Source organism: Sphaeramia orbicularis, chromosome 7 (genome assembly GCF_902148855.1).
Source record: "Sphaeramia orbicularis chromosome 7, fSphaOr1.1, whole genome shotgun sequence".
Classification (NCBI taxonomy): domain Eukaryota; kingdom Metazoa; phylum Chordata; class Actinopteri; order Kurtiformes; family Apogonidae; genus Sphaeramia; species Sphaeramia orbicularis.
Genome location: NC_043963.1, coordinates 32,884,753 through 32,905,025, shown reverse-complemented (window position 1 = coordinate 32,905,025; position 20,273 = coordinate 32,884,753). Strand labels below are relative to the sequence as shown.

At 39.8% G+C, this 20,273-nt stretch overlaps 1 protein-coding gene across 1 annotated transcript; it reads right to left on the bottom strand.

Annotated features, from left to right (window-relative positions):
- Positions 1-398: 398 nt before the first annotated feature.
- On the bottom strand, positions 399-19,779 carry cttnbp2nlb (CTTNBP2 N-terminal like b). The gene is made up of 5 exons (XM_030138719.1): positions 19,657-19,779; positions 16,545-16,649; positions 6,941-7,192; positions 5,055-5,165; positions 399-2,035 (listed from the first exon to the last, which is right to left on the bottom strand). Exons 1-5 carry the CDS (start codon positions 19,660-19,662, stop codon positions 758-760), a joined length of 1,752 nt encoding a protein of 583 aa, XP_029994579.1. The 5' UTR covers positions 19,663-19,779; the 3' UTR covers positions 399-757.
- Between the last annotated feature and the right edge of the window lie 494 nt (positions 19,780-20,273).

Below are 20,273 nucleotides of genomic sequence, written 5' to 3'. Positions count from 1 at the left end.
AATATGAAAAGATACAGTAGCAAGATTCTTAAGTCTCCATTATGTTCATGGATGGAATATCCCAAAGAGTCGTTGTCGTAAACATGACACATGGTCCCTCTTGGTTTGGATGGAACAGTTTTTAACCTTCCCTGAATAAAAAAAACAAATCTGAAACTGTAGACATACAGTATCTTACATTAATGTAGTGCAAAGTGTGCTTTCCCTTTACAGTGTATTTGTGACAAGTATAGCAGACAAAACTGCACATGCATGTGATCTTTATTTTCAGTTCTTTAGTCTTTTATACAGTACTGTTTTCATGGACCACATCCAAAAACAACTGCAGATGAATAATTCAAGATACTACATATTCACTATTGAATGTGGACTGGTGCACAAAACATTTGTTATCCTCATTTTTTTTACTCACCTACTATAGTTTTGTGTCTTACTAATGACTTCTCTATGGAGTCGAACAGTAAACATTGAGCTTTGAAGGGAAGTATACTGTCAGTGATACATGGATTCTTTCTGAAATTTTAAGATTAAAAAATCTCTAGAGACATGAAGATGGGAATGTGTGTCAAAGAAATATTGAATTATTTTAAATAGTAATTTGAGATTGTGGAGTGTGGTCTTAAATGTGACTGTCTAGCTTTGCGGTGTTTAATTGTTTTCTACATATCTAAATATGACTGCTACAAGTGGGTTTAGGGGCTAGTGTCATTAAACAATTACAGTAACTGTGGACATCTGGTCTGTATTGTTGTAACTGTTAGCTGCTGGATGATAGAACCAGGTCTGGCTCCTTGGCTCCTTCCTGTCCACTGTGCCCACAGTTCCCAGTCACCTCTGGGAAGAGCATGGTCCGGACAGAGTGACTCGGGGAACCTGGAGTTGGACTCATGCCTGGCTTTTTAGGGGGTACTGGAGGGGGAGGGTGGGTCCGCTCAGAGCGCGGAGTGAGTGGGGAGCGGATCCCTGGAGATAAAGGCCCCGAAGACGGTGACCTCCCTCCAGGAGGGGATGCTGCTAGACTGCGGTAATCTGTACCAAATGGAGAGCTGCTGATGGGTGCCAGCTTGACCCCGGCCTGTTGGCTAGTGAACCTGGACAGCACCTGAGTGACAGTGTTGCGGGCCAGCTGCTTCGCTGTGCTGTTCTCTGGTGGGGGAGGAATAGAGGAGGTGGTGGGGGAGAGGTCCCTGGGAGACAAAGGACCTCCACTGCCATGCTGTTGCTCCAGCTCAGCCTGGGTCTGGAATTTGTGTCGTGCAGCCTGGAAGCGCTGGTTGACTCCGGCCTGGTAAGAGGACTGATGGAAGCCTGGACTACCAAGACGCTTGACAAGAACTGGGGAGGAAATGGGGGAGGAGGACAGTGATGAAGAGGCTGTACTGGAGGGAGAGTGAGGATGAGGGTGAGGGTGAGGATGAGTAGAATGCAAAGCTGCTCCATTTTCCACCATCGCTCCATTTTCTTGTGCTGTTGTTTCTGCTTCTTTGAGTGTGTGAAGACCGTTGACCTTTGACAGAGAGGCTGCTTTAGGTGTGATCTTCCCATCAGGCTCAGTCTGAACAGAGGTGGACTCAACCATCACTTTAGAAGGTGACTCTTTCACCTCTGTGACAGCCTCATTTGCTTCATGTTTACATTCTCCACTGGTAGCCAGCCTCCTCTTCAGCTCCTCCACCTGCCTCTCCAGCTCCCTACTCCTCTCCATTTCTTTGCTGATTTTGGCTTTCATCTGCTCTCGTTCTGTATCAAACTCAGCCAGCTGTCTCTCCGAGCTGGCCTCTAGCTGGGCTGCCCGGTTCTTCTCCTCTTCAAGAACACTCTGGAGCTTATCCAGAGCACAGGTTTCTTCTTGGAGCCTGGCGCGGAGCTGCGAGACCTTTTGAGCCTCCTCTTGTGCTTGGCTGCTGGCTTTCTGGAGCTCCAGAGTCAGAGTGGAGTAGAGCTGCTGCTGCTCAGACAATGACTCCTCTGCCTGGCTCATTGTCTGGACCTGTTCCTTCTCTAACCTCTGCACAGTTGCACGCTCCATTTCCAACTAGACAGAGACAGAGAAGAGAGAGACATGCTAATGTCAGGCAGTTTTTCACAGTTTGACCACAAGGAGGCAGACATGGCTAATGCTGAAAAAGAAATTGCTCTTTTCTGTTAAAACGTTAAAACATCTGTTTTTATGAAATGTATTGAAAACTATACCTGTATAAGATGGCAGTGAACATTCAGATGAATCTAACAACTTTCTAATAAAGTCAACTGTAGATATTATACAGGCTCAAATGAACAAAAATCAACATTAAACACTACTTGCCTATAAACTGTATGGTACAGCATCTCATTCATTCATTCATCTTCTGAAAAGTTTTGTCCTTGAGAGGGTCATGGGGTGCTGGAGCCTATCCCAGCTACCTACAGGCGAAGGTGGGGTACACTTTGGACGTGGTACAGCATCTCATCCCATTGATTTTCCATTTCAGCGGCACATTCAAAGTAAGATATTGGCAGGAAAAGAGTTGGATTTAAATGATAGTCTGTAATTTTTATCTCCCAAGTTTGTTGACACACACACAGACATCCACGTGGGTCATACTAAATTAAGAAAAGAAGTGTGGTGTGCATTTTTTACTCAGCAGGAAGCAGTTGTTCCTTGTGTCATCTTAAAGAATTATTTGCTTGCTTATGGGAAAGGTCTGTTTATCATGAGGTTATTACGGGGTAACTACGCTGCTTAAAAGGCTTTGATAGATGGAAATGGGAGGTGATGAAATGTAGTTCAGTGTGTGTGATTACTGTACAACAACAACACAGGCAGGAAAGCTTGAGGAAGACTGGGAGACACTCAGGAAGACTCTTACATAAGGCTCCTGCACAAAGTTTGTATAGTGCCTCATGGAGTGTTCACAGTGTGTGTGCGCAGGCTGACCTTACATTAGTCATGGACATCCATTATCTCACGTTTCCTGAGGCCATAACGCCCCATGGCTGCTGGACAACTGAACAATGGACTCTTCCTCCTCTGTTTCCTATGGAACAGCCCTGTACTTGTGCGCATGGTTCATGTGAGTTGTGTGTACTTTCATAGTCCGAGCCCTCTCCTCCCTGCTGAGTCACACAATGGAGCTCCACTGATGCTTCCCTACTCTTTCTCTGGGTTTTAAATCACAGCAGTCAGGTATACTAGATTTACTGCCTAAAGGTTGAATTCCTCCACCAAGCAGTCAAGTGTCAGTTTACATCCACGTCTGTCCACACAGTGAAATTCAGACTGACCGTCCCAATGTTTGGTCAATAAAGCTGTTTCTGACGGAACACAAAGATATAGCCATAACCAGAGATAATACTTCCAATATGGCTGCTATGAATTCTAAAATGTGGATGTTAAAGATTTGTGTTACCAATTCCGCATCTGACCAAATGTGAAATATGGTCACATTCTTCCCTTCTGTTCCTGAGTTATGGTGTTTATTAATGGCACAGTGTTGACCTTTGACCTTCTGAACTTCAAGTGCCAGGTTTACAAACGCTGTAAAAAATGTGTGAGGTTGCAATCCAGAAACACTGCAGAAGGGAACAGCCAGTTTTCACAGAAGATCTACAAACAGTACAAATAATGATGAGCACTGATGCAGCCAGTTCATTTCAATAATGACCTGCTGCTACTTTACAGATACCAGTGCCAGTGAACAGAGCAGATTACATATAGACACATTTAATCAGGGCATAGTTGTTCTATTGACTTAACAAGCACAGTTGTAGGTTTTATGTATGTGCTTCTGTCTCATGAAACAACAACACAGACCAAGCACAGACAGCAGAGGGAGTTTTCTGCAAAAGAACTGGTAGGGTTAGTAGATGAATGTAGCTTAATCTAAAATAGGCAATTAAATGCTTTAAAATGGTAAAGTCTAGCCTGTTTGTAAAGAGGTATCAGTATCACCATTGTGATACAGGAGGGGGAAGTTCATTTCACAGAGGAAATTAAACACGAAAGCACCGTAAACATGCAGAGAAATGACATTTTTAAGAGTCCACTGCTTTTATGATTAATCATCAAACCTGAGCCTATATTTCTTCTATATCATGGGTAGGCTATAATTTCTGTTTTGTTCTTTTTACACAATAAGACAAAGGAAATGTGCACTATCTGTATCAACTGCAGAAACAGGAAAAAACTTGGAAATTACTCTTGAAAAATATATATATATATTTTTGTTTTGTACAAAATTTTAGCACTTTCTGTCAAAGTTAAACCTTTCCTTGACTTCTTGTTGAACCTCCTTAAGATTGATAACTTTATGTCAGTGGTTTTTTTCTTGTAATGTTCTCTAAACCAGGAGCGACGCATGTAAAAACATGGACTGTTTCACCGTTAACATCTTTCTCTGTCATTAGAAATAAATGCGCAGATTAAGGTCTCTTTTATGGACCCTCATTGGTCCATAAGTGTTATAGTCAAATCAGCTCCAAATGGGTAAAGACATACTTTTTTTGGTGTAAAATAATACCACAATTGACTTAAATCAACAACTGCAATAATAATCTCAATAAATCATGTTACGCGCTCATTTAAATACCTTCCTCTCCTCTGTAATGGAATTGCAACAGTGGTTTTAATGGCAAATGAGAGTGGTGCAAAACAGGAAAAAAGGAAACCTGGCCCCAAATTTCGTACGTCTATCCTAATTGAGCCACAGTGACCTTGTCCTTTTGACGTCTGACCAGAAAACCCTAATGATTTCATCTATAACTCCCAGCTCCAAATTTAATTAAATTCCCTCATAACATTCCTGAGATATTGCATCCACCAGAATGGGACGGACAACCCAAAAAATTAACGCCCCTGGCCATAGCTGTGGTTGGCACAGAGGTATAATAAAAGGATACAGAGGGAAAGAAAGGGAAAAAAATCTCTTCTACCACATGAGCTGATCTTTCACTGTGAGTTTACTGTGAGTTTGCCATCCTCACTACTGTACACATACAAATACAATCAATAACATAATAATAATACAACAGTTTGAATCATTTGGACCATTATCTCTTTTCATGTCAGTACATACCTGTTGCAGCAGATTGTCTCTTTCTCTTTGCAACATGAAGGTGACATCATCATCATTTCTGGCAGAGCACTGAGCATGGCGCCGTTTTTCCTCCTCCAGATCAGCTATCATCTGTGAAATATGCAGCCAAATAAAACAGATGACATGATACATAAAATGTCTTTATCAAGCACAGGATTTTACATCTTTTCACGCTTAGAATGATAAACGATCATGTGTTGCCACTATGCATCTTCTAACTGTGTTCATCATTCTGCATAACAGAACATCGTCTGGAATACAATGTTTATTTTATTAATTTATTTACATAGGATCACCATAAGTTATTATTGCGGTAACAGCTATTCTTCCTGGGATCAACACAAAAACAAGCGAAACATTCAAAGATCACTGACAACAACTGACAAAGAATGAAAAAAATCCAATGTTTAGTTCACACACCAATAAAAAAATTAAACAAGACATTCAAATATCTCGTCATCGACAATAAAAAAAAATCATTTTTCCATCATGGTCATATGTGGCTTAAACTGATTTCTTCCTGAAAAACAGGCCATTCTGCTGTTCTTGCTTCTAAACTGAGTTAAATATATTCCTGGGACCCAGTAACTAAAAGTTTGGGCTTTTTCACATTAAATAATTGCCGTGATTGGGAACACCATAATGCAACAGCTCATTTCAGATATATTATTTATTTATATTATATTATATTTAGATATTCTATTTATTTGTATGGAATTTTCTTTGCCGTGGACCTTTTTTTTTTAATCCATAAGGACCCAGTGTGACATTTGTTGCAATTCCAAAATGAATTTTTCTCTATATTTAACCATCCTTAAGTTGTTTATCATCATTTATTGTAATATTATCTTCTGTATTTTCTGAAAATCAGGTATTTTCCGATATTTAATGTACTAAACAGTTAGATGTTCATATAAGGTCAGAATAAAGTTGAGGATTATTATATCAAAAATCAAGAAAACTGAAGAAAAAAGTGAATTTTTCTGTCAAATCTATCACTAACTGAACATAAAACAAGTGTCTCCATCCACTGTTATTGATCCAACTCCATGGATTTTACTGGTGAATCAATGTTGTAGAAGATGACGGTGTTTCTACGTTCACTACGGAGCCTCTGAACGTCCAAATGGGTCATATCTGATGATTATGAAAAGATGAATAACTATATTTTACACCAATTATTAACATGTATCGATAGGATTAGTGGATCAACAGGTATTAAACAGTTTAGATCAGTGATGATTTTAGTAGATGGTAGATGTTTGGGTCTTTATGGGTTAAAATAAATAAAGCTGTGAAACTCTTGTCCACTACAGAGGACTAAAATACATTACTGTGTCTCAGGTGGATATGGTGGTGGGTTGTTCCAGGTTACCACAGCCATACACTGTACAATTCTTTAAATCATTCATTTTTGGTAAAGGTAACATAAAACACCCCATATAACCATATCTTGCATTATTACTGTGTCTATCAATGTGTTTTAATAGTTTTCAAGAACTTCATCAACTGAGGCTCATTCCGATGGATTTATTCCAATGCATTATACTCCCACCCCAGACTTTGAACTTTGCTGAGCTCCATATCAACCCTCTAAGCCTTGGGTGCGGCTGTCTGCCTGCCATACTCCCCTAAGCCATGTCTAGAGTGGCAGAAACATGCAGACAAATTGATACACAAGTACAACAAGCCTATTGTGCAGAGAAGTGTGAGCCCCGATGTGACAGTAGCTTGATAGTTGGGTGGTTGCAACACTGTCTCACACACATACACACATCTAAACTCCAGACAAGTGAGCTGGACATCACAATGTGACTGTGTGTGTGTGTGTGTGTGTTTATGACAATGAAAGTACTGACTCTTACCCGCCTGTGTCTGCTCTCAGCAGCTGCCAGCTGTCCCATCATCCTCTCCTGCATCTTCTTGCAGTGAGCCATGACCAGCTTCAGCACAGCCAGAGGGTTCGGACCCACTGCCCGTCCCTGCAGGTGAGTGTGAGGCTGGCTGAGGCTGTTCTGACGTTCCACTGCTTCACTGTCCCTTTGCAGAGCCAGGAAGGGATCGCTGAGGTCATACTGGCCATAGCGCTCTTGGACGAATGCATCCCTGTGCTGAGCCTATGTACAAAACAAACAACATACATTAACCCTTAACCCTTTCATGCATAGTGGTCACTACAGTGGACAATTATTCTACAGCTGATCTCTTGTATATTCATGGATTTTGTTTTAGTTTCATATCTGCCAACACAGGCATCATCCCATACACCACAACTGATAAGATTACTGTAACTTTGCTGTTCTTGATAAACCTGATCTAACATGTTTGAGTATAAATCAACTGCTTGTTACCGTTATTAGACTGTAATTAACAACAAAAAGATGTTTTTTTTGCATATTATCTCCATGAAGTGAGTAATGACTCATATTAGAGTTTGTTAAAATGTGAGAAAACATCAGATTAAGAGCAATAAAATGTTTTTATTTCATAATTTTCACACAGTATATCAGTAAGTGGGACCTTTGTCCCTGGCAAACCTGTGACGAGGAAAGGTCAAGACATATAAAAAGGAGGATATGCTCTGAATTTATGGTTGTAGGCTACAGGAGGAAGACATATTCAGAATATTCAGTGGCACAGAGTCCTGACTGAGCAGAAAACACACTCCTAAATGGATCTGATTGAATGATGTATCTACTCTACTTAACCACACAGGAAAAATGTGTAAGAAGATAACACAGGACCAAAAAAACACACATTAACTCATCAGAAACATATTCATAAGGCGATCGCATGTTCACTGAATGAGAGAGAAAAGTGTGTGCGTGTGTGTGTGTGTGTGTGTGTGTGTGTACAGGAAATCTGCGTGGAGTGATGTTATTGTCAGTGTGAGCACAAGCAGATGGTCCTTCCTCTCAACCCAAACACAAAGAGGTGAGGGGTACGGCTGTCCAACCCCCACCAGGGGCAAATGTTAATTCCTCCCAAGGGACAGCCAGGGGTGAAGGACCGGGCCACGAAATTTGACACATACAGAGCCATTTGTAATGAAGTGGTTAAATTATACCTACTCTTGTTCATGTGGGGTTGTATACATGATCCAGAAGTGTGGAACTTACACTAGCAGCAAAGGCAATTTGTCTTTACCTCAAATGAGTCAAACTTAAGTGAGTGAAACAGGTTTTGTGACAAATAAATTAAACGGAATGTAATAAGACCCCATTACCCAGAATCACCCTGATATCACTAGGAGGTCTCATTAGCTACATACGTAAGGCGCGTAAGGCCGGGCACCAGCGGCATGCGGGGTCAGCTGGCAGTGCTGGTGATGTAAGCACATGCCAGTGAGTCCATTCCACATGCCTTTAGGACACTCATCACTGTCTCCCCTCATGCAGTCCTCAACCGATACCCCGGTCCTCTGGCCCCCGTCGGCCCCTGCCCAAACACGCATGGCACTGCATTCCTCTGCCTGTTCATCATTTCTCAGAAAATGCCTGTCTTTACTTCCGCCTTTCTGTCATCCTCTGTTTCTCACACCCTCTTAGACTGTGCACACAAACACACACACACACACATGTGCAAACCCTGAGGGCATCAGTAAGGAGGCTGTATTGGAGGCTCTTTCTATGGCTGAACAAAGAATGTGACCCTCAGTGAAGAGATTACAGGACTCACACAAAGACACTGTCTCAATGCCTTCAGTCTCAGGCATTGTCTCAGTGTCTGACCCAGAAGGCTTCAATATGAGAGTGGGTGCAAGTGTACAGCTAACTATGTCTCTCTTCCTCCTGGATGTATTTGGGAAAGCGATTCTGTGTGTAAGCTACGGTGTGTAAGTTTTTCTGAAGCTTTGTGCGTGTGTTTTTATGTAGGCGAGGAGACAGTAGTGTGGCTTCGGGAGTTAAATAACTGTTTAAACAGACCATTAAGGGCTGGGCTGAGATTGGACTGCGTGTGTGTGTGTGTGTGTGTGTGTGTGTGTGTGTGTGTGTGTGTGTGTGTGTGTGTGTGTGTGTGTGTGTGTGTGTGTGTGTGTGTGTGTGTGTGTGTGTGTGTGTGTGTGTGTGTGTAGCGGTCCTAGCCCAGGGCCTGAGCTCACATGGTTTTCTTGGGATAGCCCTGATCATAATGACAGAGTGTGGTTTCCTTTATGAGAGGGAACAACAAGTAAACCATCTCTGCTGCAAACCTTCAGTGCTTCCCTAAAGTTTCTCTGCAACTAAGCTGTAGGAGGAAATTTTCTAATACTGTGACATTTTACTATTACAGTTGGGTTTTTAGAATTTGCAATAAAACATATGAGTGCCTTTACATATTTTGCACAAGTTTGTTTTTCTTTTTAGTTTAGTTTACTTCGAATATGCAACAAGACAAAGTAATCTTTCTTAGTCCTTAGAATAAAACAGGTAGTAAGAAGTTATGGAAGAAAACAAAAAAAAACAAAAACAAAACTTATAGATTTACATGACTTCATCTGCACATTCGAAAAGGAGTGGGAGGAAGTATAACTTATTTAATCCCACCCCTTCTCCACACAACAAGTTAAGTTCTTAAAATGTGGGTGCTGTTTTTTTCCCTGCTTTTCTTCAACAGCATCTATTCTCTAATGAGTTCCTGCAGCTGAAATGAGTTGTGAAAGACAACCTGACTCTTTTCACCTGGTTAAATGCTCTGTCAGTCGGTTACCTGCAGCTCTAAGGCACAATCATGCCCTTGTGTGAGCTGAAAAGAGGCAGGGAGTAATGTTTCTATCATGAGCCTCTATAATGACCATCACACAATGAACCCAGCAGCTGGCAGGGACAACATTACAGCTCTGCACTTGATCAGGTTCATATCTCCTGTTACTAATGCACATTTAGCTGTTAGGCTCAATTCTAAATTATGTTGTGGCTAAAAGGAAGAAGTGCAAAAAAAAAGAAAAAAAGAAAAAGAGAGCATTGATAAGCATGTGTATGTCTTTATGTGTGTGTCTAAAGTGTGCAACGGACATGCTCGACTGAGACTATCTGCACCACGCTGCATAAGGTTCTTAGCATAAACAGCTGTCTCCAGGGTAACGTCTCAAGTCCAAAAGCTTTGCAGTGGGGGTTATGGGAAATGTACGCATTCCTGGTGAATTAGTTTGCTTCTCAGTAGCTCGACAGTTATAGACAGACACACAGAGACACAAAGGGACAGCAGGACCAGACCTGTCAGATATGAAAAGCCTCTTTCATGCAACTAAAACTTAAGAGTCTTGTTGCAAGCAATGTTTCCACGACAACAACAGAAAGGACAATACACCATGGTTGGTTGTTGGGACATCTTAATTTCTATATAAAACTTAAAAAAACACAAACACCCTGTGGCTCTGCTTGGTTGTTTTTCAGTTCTCTGTACATTTTCACCTCAACAGTAGTTTATTTAATGTAAAGTCCAAACTTTCTGTACAAGCAGGTGTTAAGTAATTGCTCAAAAGAGACTGAAAAAAAAATCATCCAGGCTGAAGATGATTCACATTAAGCAAAGAACAAGTAGTCCAAAGGAAGGCAGTAGGTCAGCTGTCAACCCTCCAGTGTTAGATCCTGTTCAGATTTCTCTCCCTGACCTAAATTTATTTTATTTTCTGTTGAAGACAGGACAACTACTCTGCATTATTTAATGAGGAGGATTTATGATAACATAGCCAATGGACCAGCAGGCCTGTCAGCTTGTCACACCTGAATAAGCAGTGCTGGTTAACCCTGATTCTACGAAGTCACTTATTTATTCCACTGAGACAAACTCTACACAACACCCATGCATTAAACTAGAACAAAAGTATGTCTCTTCTCCTATCATCTGCCATCTGAACAGTACAAACGCCTTTGTTTTTTTGGCTGAGAACCAACAATGTAGTGTCATGCGACAACATAATCATTAACTAAACAACACTATGACTGGATCTGATTCTGCAGTATTGTCCTCCTAGGTTTTCAGCGCAAAAAATACCATGAAGTTTTATTCCACTCCGCTGAGGTGGTGCACAGGAAACAGCCCAAACCACTGCAGGCACCAGTATTTAATGCCCTCCAGTGCCACGTCCAACTTTGTACCATCAAGCACAGATGAAAATGTGGCAAACCGGTGCAGGATCCTACTGCTGATACATTACTACAGGGTGTCCCATAAGTCTCCATACATAGGAAAATAAACGTTTCTTGACGTAAACCCTTTTTATTTATATAATATGCTCTATATGACTGCCATTTTGTCGGGAACACATTTCAATGCGTGTCTGCTGAAGAACTATAAAGAAGAAATATAAAGAAATACATGTTAGAACCATATATGTATGGAATGTATTATGTCTCCTATGTATGGAGACTTATGGGACACCCTGTAGAAGGGTTTGTTGAAGCTGTTTTCATATATTTACACAGACAACTCAATAAGCAAATCTTATATATTTACTTTGCTACTATTAATAACTAGCATTGCATAAAAATAGACTTGAAAAACTTGTATAGGTTATCTAACCCACAACATATTTGTGTTCTGAGAGAAACTGTGTCCTCCCAAGAGCAGGGAGGTAGAGAGGGAGTGGGGGGGTTGGCTGAAAATGCTTTCTGAAGTGTAAGCTAAGGTGTGTGCTTAAGGCTTAAACTGTATCCTCCACACCTCCCACCCACACATTAACCACAGATGGCACTGAGATAACTGGGCAGACGCCAAACAAACCTTGCTTTACTTTACAGACCGTGCAATAAGACAACTTCCAAGTAATGTTTAACTGTCTCATGTTATCTGTGGTTAGTGACGAAACTTGGAAGCAGGTGCCCTCACCCTTTAGTCACACAAGTACAATATGTCATTAGGCACATAACACTTGACTGGGAGATTTACTGATAGCCTCTGGTTGTCTGGTTTGTGCAGTTGCAAGACAACAACATGCCACTGAGAAAGCAGTGATTTTTCTGTTATCACAGACCGGCCTGTTTGTTTTTTTAGCCTGACCTTAATAACAATTTTATTGTAGTGGGCAAATATTATGTTGAGAGCAAACAGTCATGGGTGGAGTTGTTTACCATTAGAGATATAACCCTATTTCCTTTGACCAGAGTCTAGTAAAAAGCAGAAGCTTCCACCTCTCAACCTCAGTGGTAATATTTCAGTAAAAGCAACAAAGAAAGCGCAGGTGCTTCAGTGTTGTTTTTCAGGTCAAGAAGCTTTACTCTCTCAGGCCTCTGACTCAAGCTGTTGATATGGAAGAAATGCACTGACATCACACACTACTGCATGTGTGGATTACAGTGTTACACTAGATACTACCTTTATTTTAAGGGCACCATCTATGTAGTTTCTGCATTTTTTTAAAAAACATCAAATTTCCCCTAATCTTGACAACATAGCCATACTGGGCAATGATCTCTTGTAGAGTAACAGAATATACAATCTTATCGCAGCAGTGCACTCTTGCCAGGGCTCTATTGTTTATGGAGTCAGGAAACCATGTCACCCTACAAAAATAGACAAAGCATTTTAGGATTACAGGATATGATATCATAGGTAAAACAAAACAGGCCCTGCTGAGAATGACTACACTGCTTTAACCACAGAAATCTGAATGGTTTAGGTAAACATAAACACCTCAATCCTTTGTCGAATAGGGATCTGTGTTTCCTTACTCATGACACAAGTACATATTTGGAGTTAGAAACATTTAAATCCCTATTATAGACAAATATTTTCAGTGCAGGTGCTGTAGTCAACCCTTTTTAACTAGATTTTTTAGGTGATTACTTTGTGTTATAGACAACTGAAGGCTAAGTGTGCTTGAATGTCTGAATCAATGCCATTTATGCCTGACGGAGAGAAGATAATAACAGCATTTGTTCCCTTGTAGATTGCCAATCATCACCTCAAAAGATATGCCACTCCTGCAGGACGGCAGGACCTGTTTCTGATGTCATGTTCTCAAGAATGTACCCTCCAGTAAAACTGCTTATCTGCGTCCATGGTGATGAGAACCTGAAACCCAATCAACAATCTGTAGAGACACGTCCTACAGGTGCCGCCATCTTAATGAGAAAGCAAACAAAGTTCCAAGTTTTCACAGGTTGTGAGTAAAGAAAGGGTTAAAAAAAAAAGAGCCTGAATGTGGTTGTCCACAGCAGCCTACAGGCATCCCAAGTACTCACTGCAGAGCGGGGAAAATATTTAATGTTGAAAAAAGAGCAAAGAGGATTTGAGAGGCTCTTTGCAGTTTTCAATCACCCTCACATGCAAGTAAACATTATTGGCACACAATGTTATTTGGTAAAAACACTGAGGGAAGAGCAGAAAAACACTATTAGACTTTTAGCTTTTTGTGTAATCTTGAGCAAAACCACAATGTATAAATAAACATACAGACAAGACAGAGAGAGAGATTATTGCACTGGCACAGATTAGTTTTGTGATAGCTTGCTACCACCCAGTGACACCCCCCTCCCCCCTTGCAGCCACATGTGTACACACAATCATCCCAAACATGGGCTAGTCATTAAAAAAAAAAAAAAAAAAAGGTGTACAGGCCCCGAGTGGGAACAAGGGAAGTGAGTGATTTGAGCCTCCTGCTTTCCTCTCCGCAATAAACACTGCAGCTTCTAACTGTCCCACTAGAGACCACAAGAGTGAGTGGGCAGATAGGGCACGGGCCATGGTCAAACATGAAAGACCGCCCATAATGTGGCTGTATGTGAGGAAGTAAAGAGGAGGAAATGGGTGAGAGGGAACAAAATCAGTAAAGCACGAGAAGAAGCCCAGACTACAAGGCGGCTGTACATTTGTCCAGAGACTGAGCATGTGCACAGAGTTTGGGGTCAAACCCTGCGTGTGTCCAATCTGGACAACTGCCACTAAAGACGCATCTGAGCTGATGTAGTTACAAAAGCTCCTCTTTAGATCCTGACACTAAAATTGGCTGCATTTGCTGAAGAATCAACATTAAAGGGGTCCCACTTTTATTAGTCTTTGGTACGTTTATTTGTGTATTTGGGGATGTTAATAGCTCCAAAAGTTTGAATTTGAACCCTCCAGGTGCTGCAAAGCTATCTTTATATTCATTTAGGCAAAAATTTAGTGGATTTCTACAACCTGTTTTAATTCCTGCTTAATTTGTTACGTCTATAACTAGTTACATCACGATATTTGCACATATAAGGTCAAGACTTCTGATGAACATTTCTCCAAGTATGTCATAACTGTTTATCAGCAGCAACGGTTGTAGTCCACACTGAAAATATGTCCAAACTTTGAGTTGATTACCTAAAATGTTCAGTTGTTGGTTGAACAGGACAGAGCAGCACACTCAACAACCTGGAGGGGGTGGGGTGTGAAGTGGTTCATGTGCATTTAAAGGGCCAACACTAAAAACGACCTTTCTGGCGTCATTACTCAGAAATAGGGTTGAAGATGGACCTGTGGAGTTGAATTAATGAAGAATTCAGACCCAAGCATAGCATTTACAGTTTATGTAGACCACAGGGAAATGTTTTAAAATGCATAATTCTATTTAAAAAAGCAAAATATTAAAACTGATGCTCCGTCTTATAAACAATGGCTTTCAATAATAGATGATATACTTGTCATGGAACATCTTGCATTTAGACTGAAGTTAAAAGAAAATATCTTATGAAAAACTTGGGCAAATGGGCAACATTCAGGGACAACTGTATCTATTAAGGGACCTTAAAATATTCTGACACCAGCACAGGATGCTCTTTTCATTTGTTTGTTTTTCTGTTCTTTTGTTTCTTTTCCTGCTCCTCAACTTGAGGAGATTGTATTGTACAGATAAAAATAAGAAAAAAATAAAATTGTAAAAAAAAAAAGAAAAAAAAAAAAAAAAAAAAAAGAAAGCAAAACGTCACTCCTTTAAGACATTGACGATTTCTGCCTGTTCTTATCACAATCTCATTTTCACACATTCAGTCAAAAGTGTGTCTGAAAAACAGCTGACTAGACTAGTCTTGAACACAACATGCCAGCATGGAGTTAGTTTGTATATATATAAGCACAACAGGCTGCACAGAACTGAGGGTTGTTAGATGAAGGGAACAAGTCATGGTTGCTTTGTATAGACATCTGCATTGTGAGCCTGTTTGGCCATAGCAGCTGTTCACACTGTGCACTGGAGTGATATAAGCTGTCCCCAAAACACACAAGAGTTATACTGGACACCCGTGAGAAAATATTAATTGCAGTTAAAATGAAGGCGTGAAATGTTTTCTGATTATCTTGATAGATTAGGGTTTTCCGTTTCCATTCCAGCTGCTAGAAAGTGATTTGCCAGAGCAGATAAACTTCAGCTGAGTTTAAGATAAGTGTTAAACAGCCGCAGCAGTTCTTCTGCTTTGCTATGGGTAGAGTTTATTTCCGTTTGGTAGCAACTTGAGTTTGATTGATTGATTGATTGATGTATTTATTTCGAATATGAAAGTCAAAAAAGAAGAAAAATTAATAAACAAACACAAACTTAAGACACAAGACATATAATACATATTCAAAAAGGAGTGAGAAGAAGCATAACTTATAAACTCCCACCCCTTCTCCTTAAATAATTAATACCAATAATAAGCTTCCTAGTCCAAACGTATCTATAAACATACTTATTGTAAATTTTGTTTCATATATTGAATCAAAATTGAGCACTGATGGTGACGTAAAATTACTAATGTATAACCAATGTACCTATGAATTCCCGAGCAATCATTGTGGAATGTAAAACAAACCATAAAAAAAAAAGTTCTAATTGAAAAGCATGTATGGATAACATGGCCAAAGTCTAGAGTGACCAATAGTGATATTGGTGTTTTATTGGAATGAATGGCCTTGGAAACCATTTCTTTTACCATTGTCTGTGTTTTATCCTTTTCCTGTTTACACAATCCTCCCTGTTAGCCCACATCCTTTTGGGGGATTTAATGCTGACAAGGATACATTTTGTGTTTTAGAATGTCTTCAGGATACCTACAGTTACAGTTTTCACTTAATATTATGTAGTAACAGTGTTTTACTATAATAATAATTACACTATTGCGCATAAAGCTGGAATAGAATATTTGTACCTCTTCTCTTTTTGTGACAATATGATTTATTCTTGGTAGATTAAGTGTAACTGGAACTCAGAATGTAATCATTGTGCAAGGTCAAAGGTGATTACTGATGTGTATAAACAGGAATAAAAAGAGGAACGTGTCTGAAAAGTGTATTCCATGGGTAACAGTATATTACAAACCCTTGTCACTTCCTGGATGCTGGAATAATTAGATTAGATTAAATAGAACTTTATTGATCCTTTGGTCAGAGCACTCAGGAAACTGAGGATAATATAACATCATTTGCTCTAACATAATGGAGCTACTGTAGTGGAGGATAATAAAGTGGGCAGCAGGATCTTAAATAAAGGTGAGATGTCTTTCATTTGGGATTTTTGTCTTCCAGATGTAGTGGCCAACTTACCCGGAGGGCATGAATGACTACATCCTGGGCCTCCAGTTCTCCCTCCAGGATACTGAGGAGAGTCAGCAGCTCTGCTCTGCTCAGAGCCTCCACATTCATCTTCTCCTAAAGAAAGAGGCCAAGATGATTATTTCACAGGTGTAGTCACAGAAGTACGATACAATATGTGGCTTATTACATGGTGTCTTTACAAAATACAACAGAAACTATGACACATAATACAATCTGGGTGATCTACTGACACAATGATTAAAAAAAAAAAAAAAAAGCCTCTGCGTGTTAGAAATACACATGTGTCTTGATGCAGTTTATCAGCGCTGATATAGGATAGGACTTGGATTCCCATCTGTGGCCTCGCTGGGTTGTGCTCAGGGTTATAAACAGGAAGTAATTAGCATATGTGCATATTAAGTTGCTGAGGAACTGAGGACAGTTGTCTATTCAGGCATAACTGTCCACTGTGGAAAGTCTGCTCTGCTCCGAATACCAAAATTTGGTATTTGTTGTGAATATAAATGTCCTTTAAACTATTACAGATTGACCAATTCTGTGCTCTACACACTACATCCTGTGAATCATCATCCACGTCCAGTCTAGTCATAGGGTCCAGACACAACCCACCTCACAAAGTTGACATCATCATCCTCAGAATTACCAGAAAGCCAAAACACTCATCTCATGACTGACTTCATCTTTTGAATTAGGGGTGAAGGCACATTTAGATCACAATCACTGTCTTGTTATAGTGCATCACAGCATAGAGTGTTAATCATGTGTTTGACACGGTATGTGCAAACTGTGACGCACAAGCAGTAACGATCAGCCTGTCCTCATGTTGTTTTCTGTCATACACCATGAATAAATAACATGAAACCAGACATTGAGGCTCATAGCAGGATATCACACTGTAAATTGGCTCCAAAACCTACAGATAGGTGTCAAATTAAAGCAGACACTAACATTAAGTGTCAAAATGTTACTTGCTATAACATACTGGAGCTACTGTAGTGCAGGGATGAACACACATTCATTTATGAGGGTAAAATCTACCATTGGTTTGCAGTTGGGTTGACATCTACTGAATATAATGGACTTAATCCAGTCATTTACTCAGTTTTTTCCTTTTATCATTTACTTGTCTGCATAATATCTTGCCTGTCCTGTTCACTGCCAACAAAAGTTGAATCTCAAGTGTACTGTTTACTTTCTTTCTGCAGTGGCCCGGAACATTCACTCTCTCTTTCACAAATTCCTCTGTGCATTCTGTGGCTCACCGCACATTCACTGCACAGCATAAGTGTGAATCAGTCGTTATTTACTGGATAAATGCATGATATGTATTACAAGTGAGGTTACTAGTATTCCTTAACCCTACCCTTTTGCATGATATTCTTATCAAAATTATGATCTTCTGATTTTATTTCTCACGGAGTTCAGTTGCTTACAAAGTTGCCCAACTTGCTGTGTGTCACCCAATATCTGTACATAAGTATCCATGGAAAACTATTCTGCATTCCACAGATGACCACACCATGGGAATCATCACTCCAGAGTGCTGAATCCCACCCTGCAGCACATTTCAGATTTTTTTTTTTTTTCTTTTTACAGATTTCCATCCTCATCTGATACTTTAGGTGGTAACAAACACATGCCACTGTAGATCCATCTAAGACACAGGTATCAAACAAGCGGCCCGGGGGCCAAATCCGACCCACCAAAGGGTCCAATCTGGGTCCTGGGATGAATTTGTGAAATACAAAAATTACACTGAAGACATTAATAATCAAGGATCTTCAAATCATTTTAGGTCAGTTCAATCTAAAGTGGATCAGACTGGTAAAATACTATCATAATAACCTATAAATAATGAAAACTGCCAATTTTCCTCTTTGTTTTAGTATAAAAAAAAAAGTAAAATTTGAAAAAAACACATTACAATTACAGACTATCCTTTAACAAAAAATATGAATAACCTGAACAAATATGAACAATCTGAAATGTCTAAAGAGAAGTATGTGGAATTTTTACAATATTTTACTTGTTATTAAATCTTTAAGTTGTGATGCACATGTATAAATGATCAATTGAGGCACAATATTGTTAACATTGCACTTTTTTTCTAAAGAATTTTCAGGTTCATATTTGTTCATGTTATGTTCAAGTACAGTTCATAGGTGTAAACATTTTCATCATGGAATTTTACTTTTTTCACTCGAAAACATAGAGAAACCTTTGGAGTTGACATTATTTATAAGTTCTTATCCTATTATATATATATTATTTTACCGGTCCGACCCACTTTAGATCATATTAGTCTGTATATGGCCCCTGAACTAAAATGAGTTTGACACACCTGATCTTAGATGTGATGTCCAAACTAAAACAGAGTCAAAGCAGTGTCTGTATCACCCATCTTTGCCTGTTCATGTGGTAATCTGAGCTTGTACATTAATACACAGTTCATTGTTTTTTTGTTCCTTATATCTCGTCCTCTTTTACCAGTGGTATTCTTCTCATATTGCATACACTGAATTAAACTTATCCTTGCCTAGAAGCATGGAAGGACCTGTTTCTACTGTGCTCAATGTGCAGGATAGATTGCTCAGGGTGTTCGGGGCAGGGAAATGACCATGGTGGAGCAGAGGATCCACCTGCCGTTCTGGGCCTTTGTTTGACAGAAGGGACAGTCTTTATTTGCCTTCTTGCAATTGTTAAATGAAATTACCAAGTGCCAAACACGCCAGAAAAAAAAACATCCAATTACCAATTATCTGTATAGATTACCAGCAATGAAAATGGAAAAATCAATGCGGCATCAATATCACAGAAGAACTCACACCCATTAGCCTGAAAATGAACTCAACATTACACACCTCAGTCCAAACACTCCTATTTTGTATGCATCCACAATCATTTTTTGTACAAAGCTGCTAAAACCACATGCACTACTCAGTTTTGGGTTAAGTCTAACTTAACAAGACCTGACAAAGCCCCATAGACGAGCAAAAATATTAGATGGAGCAGACCTGTATGGACTTTAATATTTACAGATTATTCACAAAAGCAAGAACTCCATTTTTTTTTTTTTTTTTTTTTTTTAAATATAGCCTACCTTCATGCGCTCTTTTCTGGCCGCATTAAAATTCTACAAATCCCCATAAAAAAAAGAAAGAAAGAAATGAGGCTCTACGACAGCATGAATCAGTGTAGTCCACTGTCACAGACGCTCCTGCTCTGAGGCGAGGGCGAACAACAGACCTTCAATGACGAGGCTCTCAGCCAATCAGAGAGGCGTAGTGTAGCGATCGGACCAATCATATTTGGGTTTATCCTTAAGGGGCGGGGACAAAGGCGTTCCCTTGAATGTGGGATAAACCTCTTTGTTTCGGACGTCCAGTTGGTGTTTATTCACGTCCAGTCCCTGTGTTTTTATTGTATAGTTTGTTTTTTTGTGGTTTATATGGAGACATAACGCAACATAGGATTCACTATCATCTTATTTACTCGTCTCCACATGTAAAGATTTAAGGTTTTGTGGCTTCTTTAAATTTCCCATGATTTTTCCTCAGCTATATAATCACAATTTTAAACAAATAAATATTGCAAATATGTAAATCGCTACTTTAAGTTGCAGATCAGCTTATTTGACAACGCTCCAGTATAGAAAAAAAAAGCCCTAATCTTCTCACGCTGTGTTTTATTTCCCCCTATCGACCAAATGAAAGCAAT

Excerpts from the sequence above, each read along its gene's own strand:
- cttnbp2nlb (XM_030138719.1), bottom strand. Across the intron at positions 7,193-16,544 it reads TAGTCATTCATGCCCTCCGG|GCTCAGCACAGGGATGCATT; the intron begins GTAAGTTGGCCA and ends TTTTGTACATAG. Across the intron at positions 5,166-6,940 it reads CTGAGAGCAGACACAGGCGG|ATGATAGCTGATCTGGAGGA; the intron begins GTAAGAGTCAGT and ends CATATTTCACAG.